The following is a 22,755-nucleotide window of genomic DNA, read 5'->3' on the forward strand; positions in this document are numbered from 1 at the left end:
TAGCTTCTGTGTACATATGGTATTCGGACTGGTGCTCAAACACGAGTTTCAAACAAATGCTCCCCTCAGATTTTTACTGCAAATCAATAATTGATTATGTACGTCGATAAATCTGTGTTGTGCGTGTGGACAAGTTCCCCCACTGATCGAAAAAGGTCAGTTTGAGCCTGCTTTGAAGGATGTAACAAGGATTTCAATAAAAAATGAAATTACTATATTTAATTGTTATAACCAGAAGTGGCAAAAGCAAAAGTACTGATTCAACCTCTGTACTGAAGTAAAAGTGATACAGTAGAGGGTCTGAAAAGTTGCAAAGCTAGCTGAACCTTGCACTATATTAATATGATAATAACAAAATATTAGTACATGAAAATACAAACTGTATTTTGTTTTTATTTTGCCTTCACACCTAAAAAGAAAAAAGAGTACAGTTAAGGACTAAAGTGTGACTAGGCAGGTGGATAAGGGTTAACAAACAGAAAGTCACCCAAAAAACTTTAAAGACACACACATTTACATTTCAGGTCTCCAAAAAACCCAATTTCTAATTAAATGAAAAACTGGGTGGTGTGCTTTGTTGGATTAGCTAATTATTGTGGAAAGTAAAAATAAGAGTAATTTAGTTTTCATTTAAATGTGTTCAGAAATTGCAGATTGATGATGATTCTTTTGATGAATCATGACACAAGCTGCCTTTATAAGTTAAAAGTACGAGTATTGATATTGGCATTGGCAATACCGACCCTATATATACTTAATATTGGATCAATACCAAAATTTGCAGCATCACCAACTAATAACTGAAACCACAGCTTATGGACATCTGCACCAGAAAAAAACAGAATGTTGTGGATGATTCCATCCTGCTTTAACTCCTACTCCTCCTACTTAAGTATAATACTATGAAGGTACATATAATGCTACATAAATTCTATGTTTTTTGCTTTTTCCATCTCTTTGTATGCAATAAGCCTGTGTTGTGTGTTGTTCTTCTCACCATTTAGGCTCAACTCACTTTGATGTCATAAGGTGCGCATTGCTGGGATTTAATAATTTCCCTAACGGGACTGAAAATGTGAGGAGTAGAAAGTACCGATATTTGTGTTAAAAGTAAAAACTAAATACACAAGTATAGTAATTTTAAGGTAATTTTAAGGTAACTTTGTTACTTCCCACCTAACTAATGGAGACTAAATGAAGAGGATGTGTTTCTATATTTCATTCTGTATATAAAAAAAGAAAAGAAAAAATGATCTTGTATGCTTTAGGCTTTAGCAGAAAGACTCTCAAGAGCCAACCTATATCGGAAATAATGTTCCCAGCGTACACAAGCATTAGCATTGCACACATACTGTGAGATGTCTATCTTTTTAGATTGATAAAACCCCTGAGTAGCTAACATCTGCTCCAATCCATTCACCTATACGCTATTTTTGCAGAACACAAGTAGCACGATACCGTTTGAAAACGCTACATCAGCACCTCTTCCTAAGCGTACTCGCAGCTCCCAGTCAGGAGTGAAATTCGATATTACGCTCTATTCAGGCCCCTCTTATGTACCACTTAAAGTGCTCGGTGCAAAATTACTACCAGAATAAGTACACGGACGTACCCCCTAAATTTCCCACTCGCAGCACAAATTTTGGCCATTCCATTAATATGTTGAAATTTGATCCTGTTTATAAAAAAATATTACTGGTGCACATATATCAGCGGGCTTACAGCAGCAAGATTTTTCATTGATCAGCAGTCGGGAAGTGTGATGTGAACGGTCGTGTTGGCAGAGGAGAAATTATAAAGCATTTTGTAACGGAAAAAAGTGCCTCCGCACACTCAGGGGTCCGTGTGCAGAAATGAGACATTGATCCATAATTGGAAGCACTCAGTCATGAAATCAAAAGACTAATTAAAGAAAGAGAGCTTTAATGGCATCCATTTACATATTCAACATAGTGATTCAGTGCTGCTCGCTGACTTATGGCCTGTGAGAGATGGAGGACTGATCCAGAGGCTGTGAAGAGTTGAGTTAGATTGCACAGAAAACATCTGACTGCATCGGCATCAGACTGAGATTGTGGGGTTTTTTGCCACCGCTAACAGGTGCATCAGTGAAAGGCATGCAGACACCCGTCAAGGTGTTCTAATAATTGTGAATTATGCATTTGTTCTGAGCACAAGTGGCCGTCGATGTAGTGAAGTTATGTAGTGAAGTCATCGCTTTGCAGAGGAGCTTTTGTGGGTGTCTTTTCAGTGTCTCTTCCCACAAGTCAAGGACCGCTTTAGATACTTCACCATCACCTGAGGTTACAACTCGAATCACTCCAACAGCACTCGTGAGTCTGCCTTTGTGAGAAAGTGGGAAAATCTGCACCTCTAAACCTGTGCTGAGTGTTTATGTGGGAAGAGGTGACATGCACAGAGCGTGGCATGCACGTGTTCGCTGGTCCTGCTTTGATTTGCTCACTGAATAAGAACGAACAGTTTGGTTAAAGAAAAGTCACATTTTGATTGTTTTTGCGGCAAATTTTATTTGTGTTGTCATTTGCTAAGATTAATATCACGTGAAGTCATGACAAATCTTTACCACACAAGATCTTGTCAAAATACTGAGATACAAATTCCAGATCAGCTATTTTAAAAGCAATAACTGTGCCGAGTTAAATAAATTACAGCTTCAATTCCAAATGTATCTGTTGTTCAGCCCTAGCACTCAGTTGTACACACTGCCTGATTGCATGTCAGGGGTGGTCAGTCCTGCTAAACTGGCACTAAGGCTGCAGGAAGAGAGTGCCTTTAGTGACATTTTACTTTTCCCTCCATGTTATCCTTAAGACAGAGCTCTGCTTTCAACCTGTTAAACCGGGAATGATAACAGAGGACAGCAAAAGATTGCTTGTCAGTGTTAGCACCACAAGTGCTGTAGTGCAGATGAGAGGATGTGACTGGTACCTTTTCTGTTTGTTTCGCTGCCCATTTCTCTTCCCTGTCCTAAGTCCCCCCCCCAAACACACACACAGGGAACTTCGGTCATTGTTTTTTCGAATACCATTTCTATACCTTTCTCAACAGCCCAGGGCCTCTTTTAATAGGCTCATTTAAATATTTTTCCTGTGCAGGTTAGATAAATGAGACAGTGCTGGTGCCAGGCCAGGCATTTCTTTAAATGAAATGGGTTTCAGTATAAAGCCAATCATTTTGAAGGCCAAGATAAACTGAGGTTAATTAGAGCCAACTGTGGGCCAGGGTTTCTTTTGCCCGTTCAGTTAGACACGTTTGTAGGGAGGGAGTTTTCGAGTTAAATCTGAATGGAAATATTAAAGACAAGTGGACTTATTCTCCGCACTCAGCTGCTGTTCATCAGAGCCGGAGTGCTGAATGAGCTAAATCTCATTGCAATTCAGTCCAAACTTAGTACTTCTTCAGCAGACACTACAGAGATGTAATTAGAAGAGAAGCAACCAGTGTGTTTGTTAGTGAGTTTGTAGACAATTACATGTTTACACCTTAGCTCACTTTGTCTCCCTGGCTGAGTGCTACTGAAGTGAGCACTGCAACACCAGCAACAGTTTCAATCTCACCACAGGTTTAATTTTGCCAAAACTGTGCCTGCGTGCCCAGAAAATGTAATCAGCATAAATATGTTTATAGAGGAAGAACATCTGATCCCACCGCTGTACTCAATGCAGAATTCAACTGGATAGATGATCTCTTCCATGTATGCTGCCGCCCACACCACAGTATCCAACCTGGTCTGGAGCCCATGCATCTAGTTGTGCTGGATGCAAAATATTCATTAATATTATTGAATATTTAAGACTTTGATGAAGAGCTACATCATCTTGCCCCGAAAGGGTCTTTTCCGGGATACGATGCAAATGCTGGATCCCCTGTGGGTGAGAGGCCAACCACCAGCATCTTTATCATTGTGCAGAGTGTCAGAGATTGTGCACCAGGCTGCAAGTTCCCGTGATGGCTGACTTTCCCCTCCACAAGGTTACGTCTGCATAAGCCAGCCGTCTTCTCCACAGGCAAAGGCTGCTTTTGGGTTAAAAAACTCAGAAATGCTCTGAGGATTGGGGTACTATTTAAACACCAGAGCCATGCATAATGATATACTTTCTATTCTCCAAAGTGATGCTCTTCAGCTTTGAAGTGCATTAATAGCTAGAAGGGGGATGCCATTACAACTGCTCTTAGATCAGGGGACAATGTTTTACAGACCACAATCTGATTACACTAGACTAGCCATTCGGCCTTCCTCCCACAGATTGTCTTTCCTGAATCTGAGTGGAATTTGGGGACTTTAGACTTTAAGATATTTTGTCAAATTTAATTACAAAATCATTTTAAAGTCATATGCAAATGAATGAAAAGCATCATCACTTACACAATAAAAGCGTGCTTGTTTCTGGGCTTTGTTTCACACTGAAAACAAAGATGAAAGGTCTTAATAGATTATAGGGGAGGTTTAAATGCAAAGGAGGCGATCTGCCCTATTTTAAAGCCTTGAGTTGAGGATTTCTACTGTCGCTGCAAAAAGGTAGCAAAACAATGGATATGGGGAGGAGGGGCGACTGTGGCTGATGACACACTAACAACCCGTTAAATATTTGGTTTCATACACACAGATAATCTTCTATTTGGAAACACGGTATGATCAAGATTTATACAAACGTTTTAATTCATGACCAAAATGAGCGATTTAGATCGCCATCTGGTGGTCTTCAGTATATTAAACACTTGTCCATTGCCCTAATTTTTCCGACCTAGAAGCTAGCTGTTTTCTACCGTCTATGGTATAAACTTCATTTGTGAGTAAGATCTCTGTTTATTTATGGCTTTAAAATGATTTATTAATAAAATGTGATTTATTGTCATATAGTCTTTAGAATAAAGTACGCAAATTAAGGTGGAATACCGCATAGTGTTGTATCTTCAGTGAATCTTACTATAAGGTCTGTAGCTACTCTATCTCATTAATGGGTGGGTGAATCTGAAACTTTGCATGAACATCGTCACACATACTTTCATTTATCATAATTAGAATAATCCCTATTCTTTTTGATTGTCATGTTGACCAACCCCGTGAATCACTGGTAAATAAAAAGCATCATAGAGCTGCACACATTTTAATAATAATAATAATAATAATAATAATGATGCATTTTTATAAGCAATCTCATGCTGCGTGGTATGTTCCTGATTTTTTTCAACCTTTTTAAAAAAGAAAAAAAAAATCGTGTTGTAAAATAAAAAACCCTATTTTCTGGCTTAGCCAAATCTTTTGAACAAAATAAAGGAATAATGGAAATCTGAAAGTAATCAGGCAATGTGCAGCTGTTTATTTTAATAGGGAAACACAAACAATTAAAAAATCAAGAAAAAGTTGACCAAAACAGTTACATTTCCAGTACAAATTTCTATTAATTTGAAAAAGCGCTGGAAAAAGTGAAAATAATAAAAATGTGTTTATCTCCATTAAAAAGGTACTTTTGCTTGTTATATTAAGAAAGCATTATTAATAGCTTTAATCCACATAACCACAGCAAGAAGAAAAAGTGATGCAACCCTCCAAATACTAGAGACCATATTCTAATCCTCCAGGGGATTAATCTCTAAGAGCAGGATATCCACTGATAAACCTTCATAATTCTCAAATACAAACCTCAATCTGTCTCTTGTCTGCATGTACACTGTCTACCACATGGTGCTGGCCAAAAACATTTTGATAGGTGGCATGCACTGTGGCATGACATGAGTGAATCTGAACTACCAAGCTGCATTCCCACACCTCTCAAAAGCTTTTCAGGATTCCACGTAAAGCCAGTGAAATGTACTGTATGAAGAAGTTCCACATTTTCACAAAGCTTACCTGAAAGGTTTCATGGCCATTTGGTGTAGATGTATGCAGTACTGATAAAATGTTCTCTGCTGAGTTTTATTACTGGCTATTGGTGAACTAGGAGAAAGTGCAATGAGGCACATTGGGGCATACTTTCCCAATATTGTTTCCCTGGCAGTTGAGCAGGGGGCCAGCACGAACAGTCAAATCTAATCTAGGCTGTCTATTGTAATCATCTGGCTGTCCTGGTGTGTGTGTGTGTGTGGTTGTGTGTCGGGAGGGAGGGGGCATAGTATATGCCAAATCTCTGCTCCAGTACTGATAAAGGAAACCACGTCTCCCACTAAAAGCATTTTGAATGTTTCTCCACCAGCCTTACAGTAAAGTTTTTAAAAAAGGACTCATTAAAAAAATGACAATTTGGCTGACACAGATGAGTACTGATCACATGCCAATTATATAATTAAGAGATTAACCAAAATTTGGACTAGTGTATTTTGGTAAATGCTATCAATGAGGCTTCAGTGACGGAGTATATTTATGGTAGATGGAAGCCACTGAGAACGGGGCTGAGTCATTATTAAGGGTGTTAGCATAAGGACTGTCAAGTTCCCGTTTGCCCCTAATGTAATTAGGCAATTTCATTTCAGCCTCGATTTATGCAGTATTATACAGCATAAAGCCTACAACATGTGGCTCATTCTCAGGACTGCTGAACCCTAACAAAACTTCATTTGTTCAGACAATTCTTTCACATGTAAGTCAGACAGATAGATAGATAGATAGATAGATCTATCTATCTGTCTGTCTGTCTATCTATCTGTCTGTCTGTCTGTCTGTCTGTCTGTCTGTCTGTAACTCAACTTTTTCATATCTCTGGAGAAACACACACATATCAGTATGAATTTCTCTGAAGCCCCAAGGATGACAAGGACCACACATGCTTAATGTTCTTCCAGGGGGCCTAGAAGACTATAACAGCTATCTTGAGGCTTCTGTTTCATTTCAGTTTTGCAATAAATGACACAAACAATAAATAATCCTGTTTTAAAGGTTTCCTAAACTTTGAAATGGAGATAAATTGTGGGGTCGCTACAAAATCTCACCCGCTATTACACAGCTGTGTGATTTTTTTCCTTCTGGGATCCTAAGTATTCACACTGATGAGATTTACAAGCTGCTGCTTTAGTGGGAAAGTCACGTGTCTTTATAGCAAAATGGATGAATGCCGAATTTAATTATATTAATCCGAACTCTATGCAAATGTGATTCAGACAATATAAAACAGGCTGCGATGAGACCGTTATTAAATTAAACAAGATTTTTAGATATATACTATATCTTCTCTCCCCCCCTGCTCCTACTTGGACTGGCTCCCTCGTGAAATGGCTGTAATGAGTGAACTGCCTGCCGACCCTCGACTGGGTGTGGTGTGGGCGATTAATGAAGTGGTGGCTCTCAAGAGAGCTACATCTGCACCCAGACAGTCATAATGAACAACCAAGGGCTGGACATGGCACTTTTACCGAGGTCTCCACTAATGCCTTGTGACATGCTGAAGAAGCAGGACTGCTTTCGTTTTGAATGAGCTCACCTTTAATGAAGACAAAGGAAAGCTTTCAATCTAGTGCATTTCACCCAGTAACATATGCACTCCACATGGGCATTTTTGTCTTTGTAGCCCCATCGCTAAGAATCTCAACCTGTCAAAGAAAGGGCGGTGGATGTAAGGTTAAATAATAATTTACATATAAATGAGGCCATAAATGCTCACTTAAGATCCAAGACTGTCATCTCCCATCACACAGGCCCATAAACACAACAGGAAGTGTCTATAAGAGAAAAATCATTCTTCTTACAGTATATCAATTATTCATTAAGAACACAGGATGACAAATAACAAAGAGCAGAGAAATATGGAAAAGGGGCCAAGCCTGTTCTCCTTGGTGCTGCTGCGTGGCACATCGAAGGTATGCAGAGAGAAAAGTGACATATTTTTCTACCCCCAAAATTTGCATCCTTGTCTTTGAACAGAGGGAAAAAGCACGCTTCTCATATCAGGTCAAAATACATTGGTTTTGATAGCTGAAGTCTTGACTATGACAAGGCGAGTTCATTCATTTTGTTTTTTACCCCTTTGCTTTTTTGTTGGCTTCAAAATAGCAACCATAGAAATAGAAAACCACTAACTTACAAACTCTTTAGGAACTGAGCTATAAGGTAATGTGTTATGTGACACAGCACAACTGGGGCAGATCTGATTTGACTTTTTCATAACAATAATGTGAACAGCTCTTATCTCACTGTGGTGTTTTTGTTGTTTTTGTTTCTTTGCATTGAATTGGAAAGACCTGCTGTCAGCTTTTCCTTTGGTGGCTTTAGGGAGAATTCAGCTCTGTTGTTTCCAGTTAAAAGCACACCGCATCTTCTCACTGTAGCAACCCTTGATGAAAAGCTATCACCTCGCTATTGCTTTTATTGGTAGAGATGCTGCCGGTCAGGGAAAAGTGCACAGGTTTGCATTTCCATAGGAAAATTCAGTCTGCAAAACTGAGGAACAGATTCAGCTGTTCATCTTGATCAAATTCAACAACTTCTAAGAAGAATAGCTACTTTCAGCTGCTCCCTTATTCACAAGGGTTCACCACAGCAGGTAACCCTGCAGATTTGATTTGGCAGATTTTTGCACCAGATGCCCTTCTTGACACAACCCCCGAAGGGATTTACGCCTCCTCCCGGGATCAAACTAGGGATAATTTATTGGTCTTATTAGTGTGTAAACTAGTAGACCCATGTCTGAGCTTAGGAGAAGAAGTTCAAAAATCATATTATCTATCTATTTTTTGATTTACAACAAAAAATTAGTTGTAAATCAGATGATGATACAAAAAATGAGGGTTGAGTGAAAGCAGTCTTTTTCATGTATTTGCTACATGTGTAGTCACAGGGAGTCAGGTGTGGTCAGAGCATCAGGTGGGAACGTGTACAAAGTAGGGACTCAGCTGGCCAGGGCGAGCCGCTTAAAGCGAGTGGCTGAACCGGCACATAGTGTACACCTGACACACCGTCTGTAATGTCGCGCTTTCATGCACGCATCGGATCTGGACAACCGTCACGGCAAACATACGTACAGGCTTCAATTAGCAGCTCCACGGACATTATTCAAAGACACTCAAGTCTAGGAAGCAGTCCAAGGTAGAGTGACAGTGCAAATTATTCATTTGTAAAAATGGCATGTAAAACGATGATTAAAAGTCTGTGTTCCTGCCTTGTCCCTTTGCAGCCTGTTTGTGAAGTCAACAACCCGACATTGGTAAAATCATGAGAGCATTTTACTAACAACTTGTGTATTTGTTAGCATAATGCACTGATTTAAATAAGAGCTGCAGAGCCAGGTGAGCACACTCTTCTAAATTTCAAAATAAATCCTTTAAATTCAATGGAAAATTTGAATGCTTGTCATAAATGTTTGAGAGTGCACAAACATAGTAATTGGTCAATCATTAGATTTTTTTCAGATTTATCTTCTATTCAATGATTCTGTTTTCCACACATCGTCATGAGGAACGTGACTTCAGGGCTGCATCCTAATGGTTAAAGAACACGTGTAATCAGACACACAGTACAGGAAAGAGGAATGACTCAAAATGTCCAGGAAATTGCACAGGACAATGTTCTGCTGACTTTTGAGTGTGCAGCAGTATAACATAGTAGCAAACAGGAATAGAATAGAATAAAATAGAATAGAATGACCCTTTATTGTAATTGTATATGTACAGTGAATTTGTGGGTACAAGGAAATCCACACTTTTGAGATGTAAGACTGGTCTAAGCACTTTAGGAGTAAATGGAACATATTTTTGATTAGTGCGGGTCTAATTTGCTCCATCGTTAACTGTAACCTACGCAGGGATACGGACATTTTCTTTTAAAAGATGAGGAAAATTTTCAATTGAAAACAGACTCTATTCTTACAGAAGAAAGGCTTTCCAGAGTCGCAGTGAAGAAGTAAATAACTAAATCCTCAAGTGAGTGCTTAACTCATATTTAGATAATCGTGTATACATCCTGTTGTTCAAAAACAACTTTAAATTGCAAATGGGATCCTCACTTGTTTGACCTATACCATTCACATCCCTCATCCTCCCCTCTGCATGGAAGCAGCGGAGGAGAGACCAATGCAGACTGAATGACAGCTCAACAGATGAGATAGCAATGTTTAATCCCCTTTTAAAAGAGCTTCATTGAAAACACTCTGATCGGGGAGGACCAGACGAAAGAAAAATTGGAGCATTGTGCATTGTATAGCCATCATGGGGCCTCTTTGGTCTTCTCTGTGAAGTGACTTTGACAGCTGTGGAGATTAAGGAGCAGCCCAATGTACATGGCCCAAACAGCTGGGATTAGACTAGATATGCTCACTCTTGTCTCTGGCTTCTTCACTTAGTAAATCAATAAAACATGATTTTACTACTGTAATGGAGCATGTGTATGTGTGGGTGAGAGAGACGGTGAGGTCGCGGAATAGTGTGGAGAGAATAAAACCTGCATAAAGGAGGAAAATAGCTCCGGAGGGAAGGAGGAGCCAGCTGCCAAGTGTTGCTGCTCAGTCCTACTTAGGCTGTTGCTGTAGCTCTGCTTAGACCTATAAGTAAAGCAAAGTGTATATGGTGCATGAATATATAAGTTTCTAAAGCGAAGCATGCAGTTGGATAAACTTTGAAAAACTTGTTGAAATTCAAGTTGAGAAGTGACCTTGAAGGAAAACACCTTTAAGCTAGCATCATATAACCAGACAAATGCACAAATGCAGATTAGTGTGCAAGCTCTCAGGTCAGTTTTGACTTCTAAAGGGTGTCATCCACAGCCTTAGACCAAAATGCTTACTGGACCCACAATAATTAGACCTATAAAAAGTCATCTTAAAAAACATGTGGCATCATGCACTGTAGGCAGTGCTCTGAGGACATTTGTGTAAACCGGAAGGAGTCCAGATGAATTCAGCTAAAACAAATGAAACATGACCTCCGAGTTTCATCTGGTACCCATGCTACCTTTAAAAGCTTCCTTATTCTTGGAGACTTCTAAAGTAGCTTTGTATGACTCAAAGTTCAAAATAATCCTTGCTTTTCTTATACTGACCACTGGTGAAGTCGCTCCATTCATCCACCGTCTGAAAGAAGACGCATCAAGCCAGCTTTACTCTGATTGGTTGCCCCTTCCAAACAGAAGATTTGAACACTAGCTTGGTGGGCCTCTGTGCTCACATGTTACCATATTAAGGATATTTGCTCTCATACTCATCAAGCAGAGCCAAGAGCAGAAAAAAAATCTATATGTTCGCATGTTTGACTTTATTTTGAATTTTCTCTTTTCTGCACAGGGACAAACGCTTACTCAAACTCATTTAAATCTTAGCTTCTCATTAGCAATCATGATTGACTACAGCTCATAGCTTCTCTTTGCCGGCACATAAAGGATTTGTTTGACAGCGCTTTGACAAGATTGACTGATACTCAGAACAATGGAAAAGTCCAAAAACCTCAGTGAAGATCTAAGAAGGAGAATCATAGATTTACACAAACCATCTGGAATCTATTTCTGAATGACTGCTGATTCCAACACATCCTTTCAAAAAACTGAAGGTAAAGTACTTTGCCAAGGTCGTGAAAAAGACCCCTCTGATGAGAGGAAATAGATTAGAGTGTTCACGAATAATCCAGAAACCATCAAGGTTCAAGCATGTTGGACAACAGCATCACTGTCCACAGTGAAGCCAGTCACAGTGGACTGAGAGGGGGCCAACCAAGAAGGAGGCACCTACTCCTAAACTGACACCTTGAAGCTCGACTGAAACTTATAGCTTTCCACACATGGGGAAGCCAAATGTCTTTTAGTGATAAGTTTTATGGTCAGACAAGACAATGACAAGAGGTATGTTTAAAGGAGTAAAGGTGAGGATTTTAAGCCTAAGCGTGGTGGTGGAACCATCATGTTCTGGGGCTGTTTTGGTGTATGAGTGGTCAAATATCCGGCTTGTTGATGGCTACGAAAAGCGTGTGGTTGAGTTGCAACTTAGGAAAGGACATTTAACCACATCCTGTGTGGATCAGAGAAAAGTCAAAACAAATTCTAAACGCTTCCACCTAATTCTTGTTTTTCAAAGTCATTGAAGATGTCTGCTCTGCGATCATTCCATCCTGGAAAAAAACAGTTCAAAAAAACCATTAAAAGCCCCAAATTAGCAAAGCACTCATGCCTGTGATGAGCATATGTAAACGTCTGATCACAACTGTACTACAGAGATCCAAAATGCATTTTAGTATTCAGGTTTGTAACAAAATATGATATAAGATCAACTCTAGTCCAACACCTTTAAAACCTCACAAGCTTTAAAGCAACAAAAAACTTCCCAAACAGAAATCAATTTCAGCTTTCAGCGGCCTCAAAGTGCATTTAATATCTTATTCAGTCATGATAACAAACATGTTAGCCTAAGATATTCTCACCATTATTTCTATGTGAGTAAAAATAGGCTGGAACAGACAGACGCAAACATAATGATAAGACTGAGCTGTCAAACCTTATTATGCGACTGAATGGAGCGTCTGAAAAGTTTTTTCAGTGCGGAGGCGACTTTGAGTTCTCGGGGCAGTTCATGTTTGAAACTGGCTGTTAATAAAGTCCAAAAATGTACTGCCTGTTCTGAGAAGCAAAAATATTAAATCCTCACATAAAAAGGCCACTGAAATCTGAGCATAAGCATCTGCAACAGACACAGCATGACTCAGCTCCTGGCCTATATGTAGCTGTGCAGATTCACAACGACACATCTATTAAAGAAAATATTTATTAGATGCCACTAATTTTAGACGCGCAGCTATTCAACGGCACGCGCAGCTGTCTTTGTTTTATGTGCTGTAACACTGCAGTTAGCCTACAATCACTCCTTGTAATGATCCACTAATAGTAACATGTCTAAAAAAAATCACTGGACCAGCAGCTTTAAATTACACATGTTTCGCAGGCTGCTCTACACTTAAATAACCCCTGCACAACTTTGATTATAAAGTTGCAGTTGCAATGTCAGGAGTCTTGTTTTCTTAAGGGAGTGGTTTAGAATTTGCTAAGTGGAACGAAAGCTTAAGAGCGAATAAGTAAGCCTTCCCCAGCTTCACATCTGCCTCTAATCCATAAAATTACACCTGTCACTAGAAAGTTAGATTTATTAAAACTACTTCCTGATCCGAGAAGGAAAAACCATTAAAACGCACAAAGGCCTTCAATCAGCACTTAATTAACGCGGCAACCTTTTTTCTACCCACCCTCCTCTTGTGCTGGCAATCACGTTCCTATCTGCCAGATTAGTTTAAGGATGTGAATGCAGATGGGAAATGACCAAAACAACTTTGAGGCCTGCTAGTGGAGAAAGTAAGTACGCAAATAAAAACGACAGCACGAGTTAAAGAGAGAGAGACGGAAGAGGGGATGCTGCAATAGTCGATTAACTTTTCTCTCTCCACAGTTGTGTCAACAGACGTGGCCTTTATGTCAAGTCAAGTGTGTCATTTGAGCAAAGAGAACATCGCTTAAATAACCATTCACACGGTGCCTGTGAGTGTGTGTGTGTCTCCTTCCAAATGTGAATGATCAGCAACTTTTTAATTCGACAGTAAAAATCACTCTGGAGATAAGCCCACTGAAGCCATCTAACTGATGCTACCAACTCAAATTGTGCACATCCGAAAAGTGACAACTACCTTTTTAGCGGCTAATGTGAAGTCAGGCTGTTGATTTCAGTAGTTATGGACACATTAAAAAAATAAATACACATACTAAAAGCTGTCACCAGTGAGGAACTTACTTTAACGTCTTGTAATTGAAGGTCATAAAGATGTTTACAAGTCAGTAAGAGGCCATTCTCCCAAACTCGATATAGTCATTCAAAGAAAAGCACTTTATGGGCTGACCTTTGCTGATCATAGCTGGACTCCTTCCTGCGGCAGTGGAGAGTCACCACTCGGTGGCCTTCGCTCCTCACATCTTGACTAACTATCCACTGGGTGGGGTTGCTGGGGCGAGCGCCGAGGAACGTCACGCCTTCTTTTAACTTCACTCTGTGGAGAAAGCAAAGAAAAACATGCCCAGTGATTGCATATGTTGTTGTACATCTACGAGTTACAGGATGGATCCTTTTTTTGGTCATTCTGTTCTGTTCATCACCAGCGTGCCTTCAGCTGGTTGTAAAAATGTGTGTTATTTCATATTTGCGCATCCTTCATGTGCGCGTTTCTCTACACTCTCACCAGGATTTGATTGAGAATGTATCAAAACGAACAAAGCAAAGCCTCGCCGGGATGTGCCATCTGTGGTAAATGTGCTGTTTGCCATGACATCAAGTGGGATGTGACCGTATCATTGTGCTATTCCTCTCCGTTCCTCGCCTCCATCAGTAATAGATTCACTCCCTTGCAGTCTGAAAGAAAATTTATAAAAAGGTTTCTTTGACTGTGGCAAAATTACAGCATCAATGTCCTTGGCTTAGCAGGCTACAAAGAACAAAAAAAAAAAGTCCAAAGGAAATAAAAGAACATAAAATAAATCAAAATCTTTGTTGAACATAACCCAGATTATAAAGCACATCCTCTGAACAGAAACTGATTTAAAGGTAAAAGTGCTGACATAAAATATGTTTAGGCTAATGTTTCAATCAATAACATGGCCCCGGCCCTGTACGATTTTATCAGAGAGTGGCAGCAAAGTTCCAAGATTGAAGAGAAGACTAAATTATAACAGAAGGCCCAATCACTTTCCCCATCCAATCCATACCAGGTTGGCAGATGAGACCAAAGATAGGGCTTTGCTTTCATCCTGAATTTGTTACTGCACTTTAAAATTCAATTGCATGTCTCCATGCCAATGAATATAGCGGCCCTCCCCAGTCAAGCCTCTTTCTTTGATGTAATATCGTCTCATGTTGTGAGGGCGGTTATATGTGAGAAGTGAAATGGGTAATATGACAGATGGTATTCTTCATCTCTCTATAGGAACAAAGATAAACACACTTAAGGCAGCTCTGTGAGAGTGCACATACTCCGTGTGTTAGTGCGCGCGCGTGTGAAATAATATTTCTTTGTGTTGCTGTTTCCAAGATAATTTGATGTCTTTCTGCCAGCTGCTTCCCTTTTGAGATGTGTGCATATAAATGAGATCATATAGAACATTTATAGAGTTTTCTACAAAGTCGCATGTTTAGTCGCATGTTTAGTCTCGATCAGAGTATCCAATGTTTGGACGATGCAGTGATAGGTTGCCATCTTTCAGACCATGCTCAGAGTACAGTGAATCGTGAGATCCGCTGACAAATTGCAGGTTTGTGAATAAAAGGCAGTCGTCGCACAGTCAGCTGCAACAGAGTGAACGCCTAAGTATCTGCCAAACATATATTTTGCCTATTTTGGCTACCTGTGAGGTAAAGGATTCACTTTAAATACCTTTAGTTCACATATAAATGCTTGCATGGGCTTTTCCTTGAGTATTTGCAGAGATATTACAGTTTTATATCCCTTGTTGAATACTTAGACCAGCTGATCAGCAGCTGTTAATAGTCCCAGACTGGTTTCTACAGCCTCGCAGCTGCAGCTCTGAAACACTGAAACACTTCAGGTCAGGTTGTTTGCTTCTCTAATAGCTTTCAAAGGTCACCTTTGCTCTTTAGCCTTTTCACCAGTGTCATTCTGTGAACAGTATAAGATGTTAGCTTTAGATATTTAGAATTATGTTTTAATCATGTTCTATATTTTTAATTATTTTCTCTTATTGTTTTGTGATTTCAACTTCTCCATTGTTTTAGTGATTGTTGTGTAGCATTTTAGTGAGCATCCATACATGAGGAGCAGTCTCCTGTGGGTCATCTTAATAGAACGCAACATGTTGCCAACCTACATGTGTTGGTGTCATGCCATTATTCAGCTGATGCTCTGCAGCCTTTATCAAGCAAAGGAAACACGACTGAAGATTAGCGAATTAATACTACAGAAATACAAATAGTCTAAATAGTAGCATAAGGCTACTCTAATGCACTTACACTTAAAGGAAAACTAGTGAAACTTTAATAATCAGCCTGTTTACAGCAGTTGTGTGGCATCCTCTGTGAGAAACTGGCAACACTGACAAGGAAGAAAAGCCTAAGATTCCTTTTTCTTCTGGATATTTTTGCCCCTAATTGATTTGAACATTATTTGTTAAATCTGTAAACTGGCAGAGATCGATTCATCACTAAAAATCACCAAGGTGCCCATGAAAAGTGCTGCTCTTCTCAGAAATCCAGTGAGGAATGTAATTCTCACAGTATTTCTTTTACTTGCAGGTGTTCAAGCTACAAACTGCGCAAAAAAGAGATAAATACAAACTGTACTGGCCCTACGGTACCAGCTCTGCTGCTTGTTATATTATCATCAGGCTTTTGTAGAATAATAAAATTCATACTCATGTTTGTGTACCACTGCAGTAAGAGTGAGTAATAGCTCATAACAAAAAGTGGCCATGATACAATATATTTGTCCACAATGTTGGCTACAAGGCTATTATGTATTTCCTTTGAGGGAATGCAAAAAGATCCCGGTTGTTGAAATACTCGAAAACAGCGTGAAATCACAAATGGAGGGAAAGTAGCTACATCAAAAAAAAAAAGATTTACCACTGCATGTTGTTATGCAATCACAGAGAACATCCCAAAATAAAAGCTTGATGCTGCTCTTAAAGGATTAATCATACACTAGGTTTTTTTTCTATTAAAACTAGATTCACTGTTTAGACCAGAGAGAAAGACAATGCTGTGGTAAAACTTTCAAGCAGTGGTAACACAACACAAAAAGCTCGTGTACAGTCCTCCACAGGTCCCAGTGGGTGCAGCAGGGTCTTGTATCTGGTTTCTTTACACTTGAGTGATCAGGATGTCTATCAGTGGCTGCTAGTGAGGTCTCACAATGTTTTTAGTCCCAGAGGGGAACCAGTCATTACTCCGCAGACCATATCCGAGCTCACAGAGCAGTTGTTGGAGTGCGGTTGAAGTGTCTTTTATTGACTTAATGATCACTTTGGGCTTGAACCAGTCAGTGTAAGAGTCACCTGCAAGTTAAATAGCTCACATTCAATCTTAGTGACTTCTGGATTTATGCTGAAACCTCAGTCAGGCATTCTCCATGTAAATAATCCTCATCAAAATGCACTTTTTTGACATAATGCTAACATTACTAATTAAAACTAACTGAAAGCACAGTACAGGATAGGCTGGAAGTGTCATTATAGCAGGACAATTATAAACATGCCAAACTTATGCTACAGCCAAAGTCAGATGTGGTGTAAAGAATTGGTGCCAGTTCGTTGTTTACTAGGTGTGGGTGTTCTAATCTGCTAATTGTAATGCAGGAAATAAAATCAAAATAGAAATGCATGGAAATCAATACTAAAATGCTATGTTAATCCATTCAATACTTGTCAAGTCATCTCAGAAAAGCCCAGAGCGTGACTCTGCAGTGGATATTAGAGGAACAGTCAGGAAATTGCAACATAAGTTGGCATGAAAAGGGTTTAAAAATCTATGCAGCAATATTCCCATCCCTACAGAGCGGTGACATAAACATAGTTGAAAATAAACACTAATATATATATAGGCTGCTGTACAAATGCATGAGTCATCTTTATGCTTGCATTATTTTTTATGTGTTTTTTTGCTTGCCTTACAAATTTCAAGCTAAACTTAATCACACAGCTCTATGACAGGACTCCGGTAAAGAATGAAGTACAAGTCAGAAAGCAATCCTTCTCAAAGCTTGACAAGCTGACACTCCCCTCAAAAGTGAAGGAGAGAACACTTTATATCAAAGCATCTGGGCTCTCCTCAGTCACTAAATATGTCTCCTGTGCAGCCGCAGCACTGAACTGTGACTGAATGTTCTGAATATTAAATATTACACAACTACAGGGGGAGGAAAGAGACAACAGCCCACAGTGGGAAGAAAGAGAACAGAGGAAAAGAGCGTTTAGCTGGCAGTGTAAAGTGACGTAAGATGCAACTTCTTTAAAGTGTCAGCGATTCTAAGAGACCCTGACAAGCCTCATTTATACCACAGTACTGTAAGACAGAGCCAAAAAGGACTGAGTAATGAGAGTAATGGATGCAGGGAGTACATGGTTTGTACTCCCAGTTGTAATTTTCAAATCACAACTTGCTATTTATGCTGTAAAAAAGAAATAAGTAACATAGCTATAAGTAAGGTATTTACATTTTTTCCTCAAGCTAATGATGAAAAACTGATTGTAATTTATTATGTTTTGACTACTTTTGAAATGGGCAGTAAAGCCGAAAAGTCCTAAAACACATTTAAACCAGAAAAAGCCAAAAATACAGCTGAGAGTCAAGCAGTCACACAGCATTTGGTAGTCAGTTGGTTGTAGGCACTGATTTAAATGGCAGATGAGTGAGTTCAAATTGAAAAAGGAAGAAAAACAAAAATCAGCTAAGAGGCGCTGTCTACCCAAGCCTCATCCCAAGGGCTTTGCTGATTGGCACTGTCAGGAAATATGAGAATATATGACAAGTTTGAGGCTAGATTTGATCAAGCAGAGGGACATACTGACCTAAGAGGTTATTATGTTGTTAGCTATATCTGTCAAATCCACACACAGCATAAAAGATGGATGTAGCTAGCGTGACACCACCCACTGGTTTCTGAAGTCATGTTTTAAAGACCTTTCCACCGTGACCATTTTGGCTGCAAGATATCCACACACTCATTGGCTAACAACACATGTCATGGCACAAATAATCCTCACATTTGAAACACATGGCCAAGGTTTCCAAAAAATACTTATTATTTTTATTTTTTGTTCAGTATGAGCTAAAATGAGTCACTGAGCCCATTTTTTATTTATTTTTTAACCACAGCTATCGCCATCTGATGGCCTTCACACAGACGGCGGGTTTAAGGTACTTCCACATTGGCTTAATTTTTATGACTCAAAAGCCACACCTATGCTTAATACTGTCTGTTGTTCAATCATTCACCTGACTATGGTAGACTGGCAGAAGGAGAAAAAGACGAGCGCTTTGAAAATGCTGTCTGTCTCTCAGTTATTTCGATAACTTTATGATCGGACAAAGAAAGCACTGCGACAGTGTGACGGTGTGAATTTAAGTCCTTTTGAGATTTTAGAAACCAATCCTTTTGTGAGAGAACAGAGAACTATTCAAACTATTTGTGCTTGCAGTGAAAAGTGTAAAATGACAATTCAGACATTTTTAACCTTTCCTGTAAGCAACAGAATAAATGCTCGATTATATATATATATTTTTTTACCAAACAATGTTTGATGTAACCTCTTTGTAAACATTATAAAGGATTAAAGTTTACATTTAACCTGTAATCTAATTAGTTAACGCTGTAAGTTGTGACTTATTCCTTTCCGACACACATACAATCATCACTCTTTCTCAGATAAAGCGAAGGAGCTGGCAGTGCAAGTACTGTAAATTCTAGCCTCTTATTTCTGCCTAGAATCCGTTGCTCTCTCCGCCAGCCATTTTCCCTCAGACCTGATTATATGCTCAGACTCCTCAGGGGCTCCTTTAATAAATAGTGATGAGCTAAGTAGGAGAGCTACTTCTCAGCAGGGCAGTGAGAGAAATAAACATTTCCGGGGAAAATCCAATAAGGTTGAGACTGACGATAGTCCCTATGCAGCATTCTGTGTCCCGCAACTGAGGCTGCACTCCCCTTACCTCCGTGACCTGTTTCCATCTGTCTCTGCTGGGCTGCTCTTGGCTCACTTGCATCACAGGGCTTGGTGACCTATTCTGACCATTTCACTCCACTGACTCCTCTGAGAACCATATGCATCCGCAATCAGCAGCTCTCCAAGGAAGCTTTTCCTGTTTTATTGTGCCATCCCGCCTACATAAACAGTGTGGAGGGAATGCAAGAGCTCAGTGGGAAATGAAGAAAAGAGGGAAGCTGCAGTGTGAGGGAATGGCAGAGAGACAGCAGGAGGACAGTACTTTGTAATGGTTGAACAGTAAAAAGCGTTGCCTCATCTATGAGTGTGCTGCTTCGTAGAACATAACTGCTGCAAGAGCAGAGATTGGAACGAACACACGCATATACAACATGCCAAGAAATTGAAAAACCAAAACTAAAACAATGATAATAATAACGTAAATTTAAAAAAAAAAAATCAGGCCAAACACCCACACTTAAATCCCAAAGCGACATATCGAAACACATGGATTCTGTTTCACAAAGGCACAATAAGGCTTTAAAACTTTTGCTGATTCTTAAAAAAATAAAACATGTTTTTTATTTTTATGCTTTTTGCTGATTTTTGTTTGCATATGTGACACAGAGTTCATGTAGGGGTCATGTAGTGTAAATGCTTATAGAGTGCAATTAACATCAGCACCTCTCCCTCTGTTAGTTTGCTTTGCTTATTGATGTTAGCTACCGTCCTTTTCTGTCATAATAGCTAGCTTGGCATCCACTGAACGGATTGCTCAAGATTACCAAGACACATAGAGGCCTTTTGTTTAGCCATCAGGTCAGAGTTTTTACTTATTCTGCAAAATATCTTAGCAGCTATCAGATAGACTGCCATGCAAAATCATGTTTGCTGTGCAATGTGCCCAAGTTGCTCTGAGGAAAGCCCCTGTCCTGTGTTTGTTGAGAACTTTATTCGATAGCATGGAGAAGAGGACACAGGTTATATTTGTCTAGCTCAGCAAACACAGCAAACCAAGTCCAAGTATCAATTTAATTAAATGATATTTATATAACTCCAAATCACAACAGCAGATGCCTAAATGTAAAGACTCTAAAGAGAAATACAGAGAAAATCCCAACAATCAAATGACCCCCTTTAAACAAACACCTGGCAACAGTGGCAAGAAAGACTCCCCTTTTAAAGAACAAACCTCCATCACAACCAGGCTCAGGGACGGCACTCATCGTTGTCTTATCCAGGTAACTTCAGGGTTAACTCTGGGTTGTCTGTACTACCAATGTGGTTCACTTCTTACCCGGGTATATTGCTATGGTAACTTCCAGGTTAGAGATCAGCAGGTGCCTTCTGACTGTTAAACATCACCGAGGCTGCGGCTGAGAGTTTAAAAACAAAAACTGTCGTTTAAATGTTAAATTAATGAATTACTTGATTACAGTACAGCAGATTCTCCTGTTGCTTAATGATAGAGTTGTGATATTTTGATACTGTTAACTTACACAGTCTGCACTTTCTTCTTTCCAGGCTTCAAACAGGCTAAACTTTATTAATACGGTAGCTCGTTCCCAATTTCACTGACCAAAGCTGTTAAAGCTGCACACTTGTAGTGCTGTTCTAGTCTACAGTACTTTTCCTCTCTCACACACACACATCCCCCTGCTTTGTCTGCAGCAGCAGTGTTTCTTTAAGTACATATTACATATTTAACCTTTCAGGGTCTGGGCATGCATGGGGGCGTTTTGCCTTTGCTTTCTATCTCTCTCTCTCTCTCTCTTTCTATTTCTATTCTCTTAGATGGAGAGGTGGACCAGTCTGTGGCTACAATTCTCCACCATCCACTGTGGGCTAGTGCTTATTGCTAAGCAATTTGTCCAGTGACCTTGGGCCCCTGTTTGTCTCCAAGTTCTTCATCTGGAGCTCACTCTGTAGGCTATCTATGTTTCTGTGACGAGTCAAGCACTGACGGCCAATCACCAGGCTTCGCTATTCATGCAACGAATCATTCTCTGGGGATCTACAGACTTGCCTGTACCTCACCCACCTGCCTACTTTCCACTGAATCACTTCTGGTTGCCACCACCCCCAGCCTGTCCACCAGCTACCCCTCCCAAATCAGATTCCCCGACATTAATAACTTTAATCATTGGCTTTAATCATTTGCCACTGTAATAAATCTTTTAAACTTTGCTAGTAGGGGTCTGAGTCTGCTGCTTGGGTCCAAAAACTGGTAACATCATGACAAAACTTGTCTAAGGAGCTTGGAAAGAACAGCGTCTGGACTTCTTTAAGTTTCTCCGAGAAGTTTCACTTCCCATCCGAGAAGCTTCTTCAGTTCTAAGAGCAACTGGTGAAGAGTCCCAGATTTTTAAGCCCTATTAGGAGTGTCCCTAAGAGCATCGTGGACCTCCTATTGATCCTCTGCCTAATCACACGATCCAAGGTGTGAAAACAGGTGAGGGTCACAATTAGCCAAGGTTTCAGGTGAACTCATTGTTAGACCTTGCCCCACCCGATCATGTAGTTTATTGTTCCTGTATAAAATCAGTCACTCTGTTACCAGTATACTTACCAGTAATTCTGATGGTCAGGTGCTGACAGCTCTTCTTTTTTTCATGGAAACGCGCTGCATCCTAATCCTGGGTGAACTTAGGAAGTTGATAACCAGCTTTGTGTGACTGCATATCCTGACTGTCAGTGTTAGGGTCAGAGAAGCAAGGTAATAGAAAGATATTCTGGGTGTGCTGAACTTGCTTTGTATTACAGGGCTCTGGTTAGCATCTTTATGATAATACTGTGATTTTTAGCATTTTAGCATGCTAACGTTAGCTGCTTCCTTCAAAGAGTTGGATATATTTAAGAGAAAAATAGAAATTTGTCTTTATGTTTTTTAAACAATTTGTACAATAATCTTTAAGTAGAAATGTTTTCACATTTTTAGATGAGTTCTCCCAGATCTTTGAAAAGGGGGCGTCGGGCAGGGGTATTCAGGAGGATGGACTGGTTCTTTTAAGGTCAAAGTGCTGCTGTGCGACATCACAGAGTTTTGTTGTATAGACTTTAAGTCTTGTTTCTTTTAATTCACTCTTCAAGGAAAGAAACACTGTTTGGGTAAGTACAAAAACAGTGACAAAGATAAA

The 22,755-nt window shown here is 39.6% G+C and overlaps 1 protein-coding gene across 1 annotated transcript in view; it reads right to left on the reverse strand.

Moving 5' to 3' along the window:
• si:dkeyp-14d3.1 (transmembrane protein 132C) overlaps nt 1-22,755 on the reverse strand; it is a 139,421-nt gene that overhangs the window by 57,518 nt on the left and 59,148 nt on the right. The window contains exon 3 of the mRNA XM_063490305.1: nt 13,813-13,959. Coding sequence (XP_063346375.1) covers nt 13,813-13,959 — 147 coding nt within the window. The remainder of the gene's footprint in view (nt 1-13,812; nt 13,960-22,755) is intronic.

The sequence above is a fragment of the Pelmatolapia mariae genome, linkage group LG12, assembly GCF_036321145.2.
Source record: "Pelmatolapia mariae isolate MD_Pm_ZW linkage group LG12, Pm_UMD_F_2, whole genome shotgun sequence".
NCBI lineage: Eukaryota > Metazoa > Chordata > Actinopteri > Cichliformes > Cichlidae > Pelmatolapia > Pelmatolapia mariae.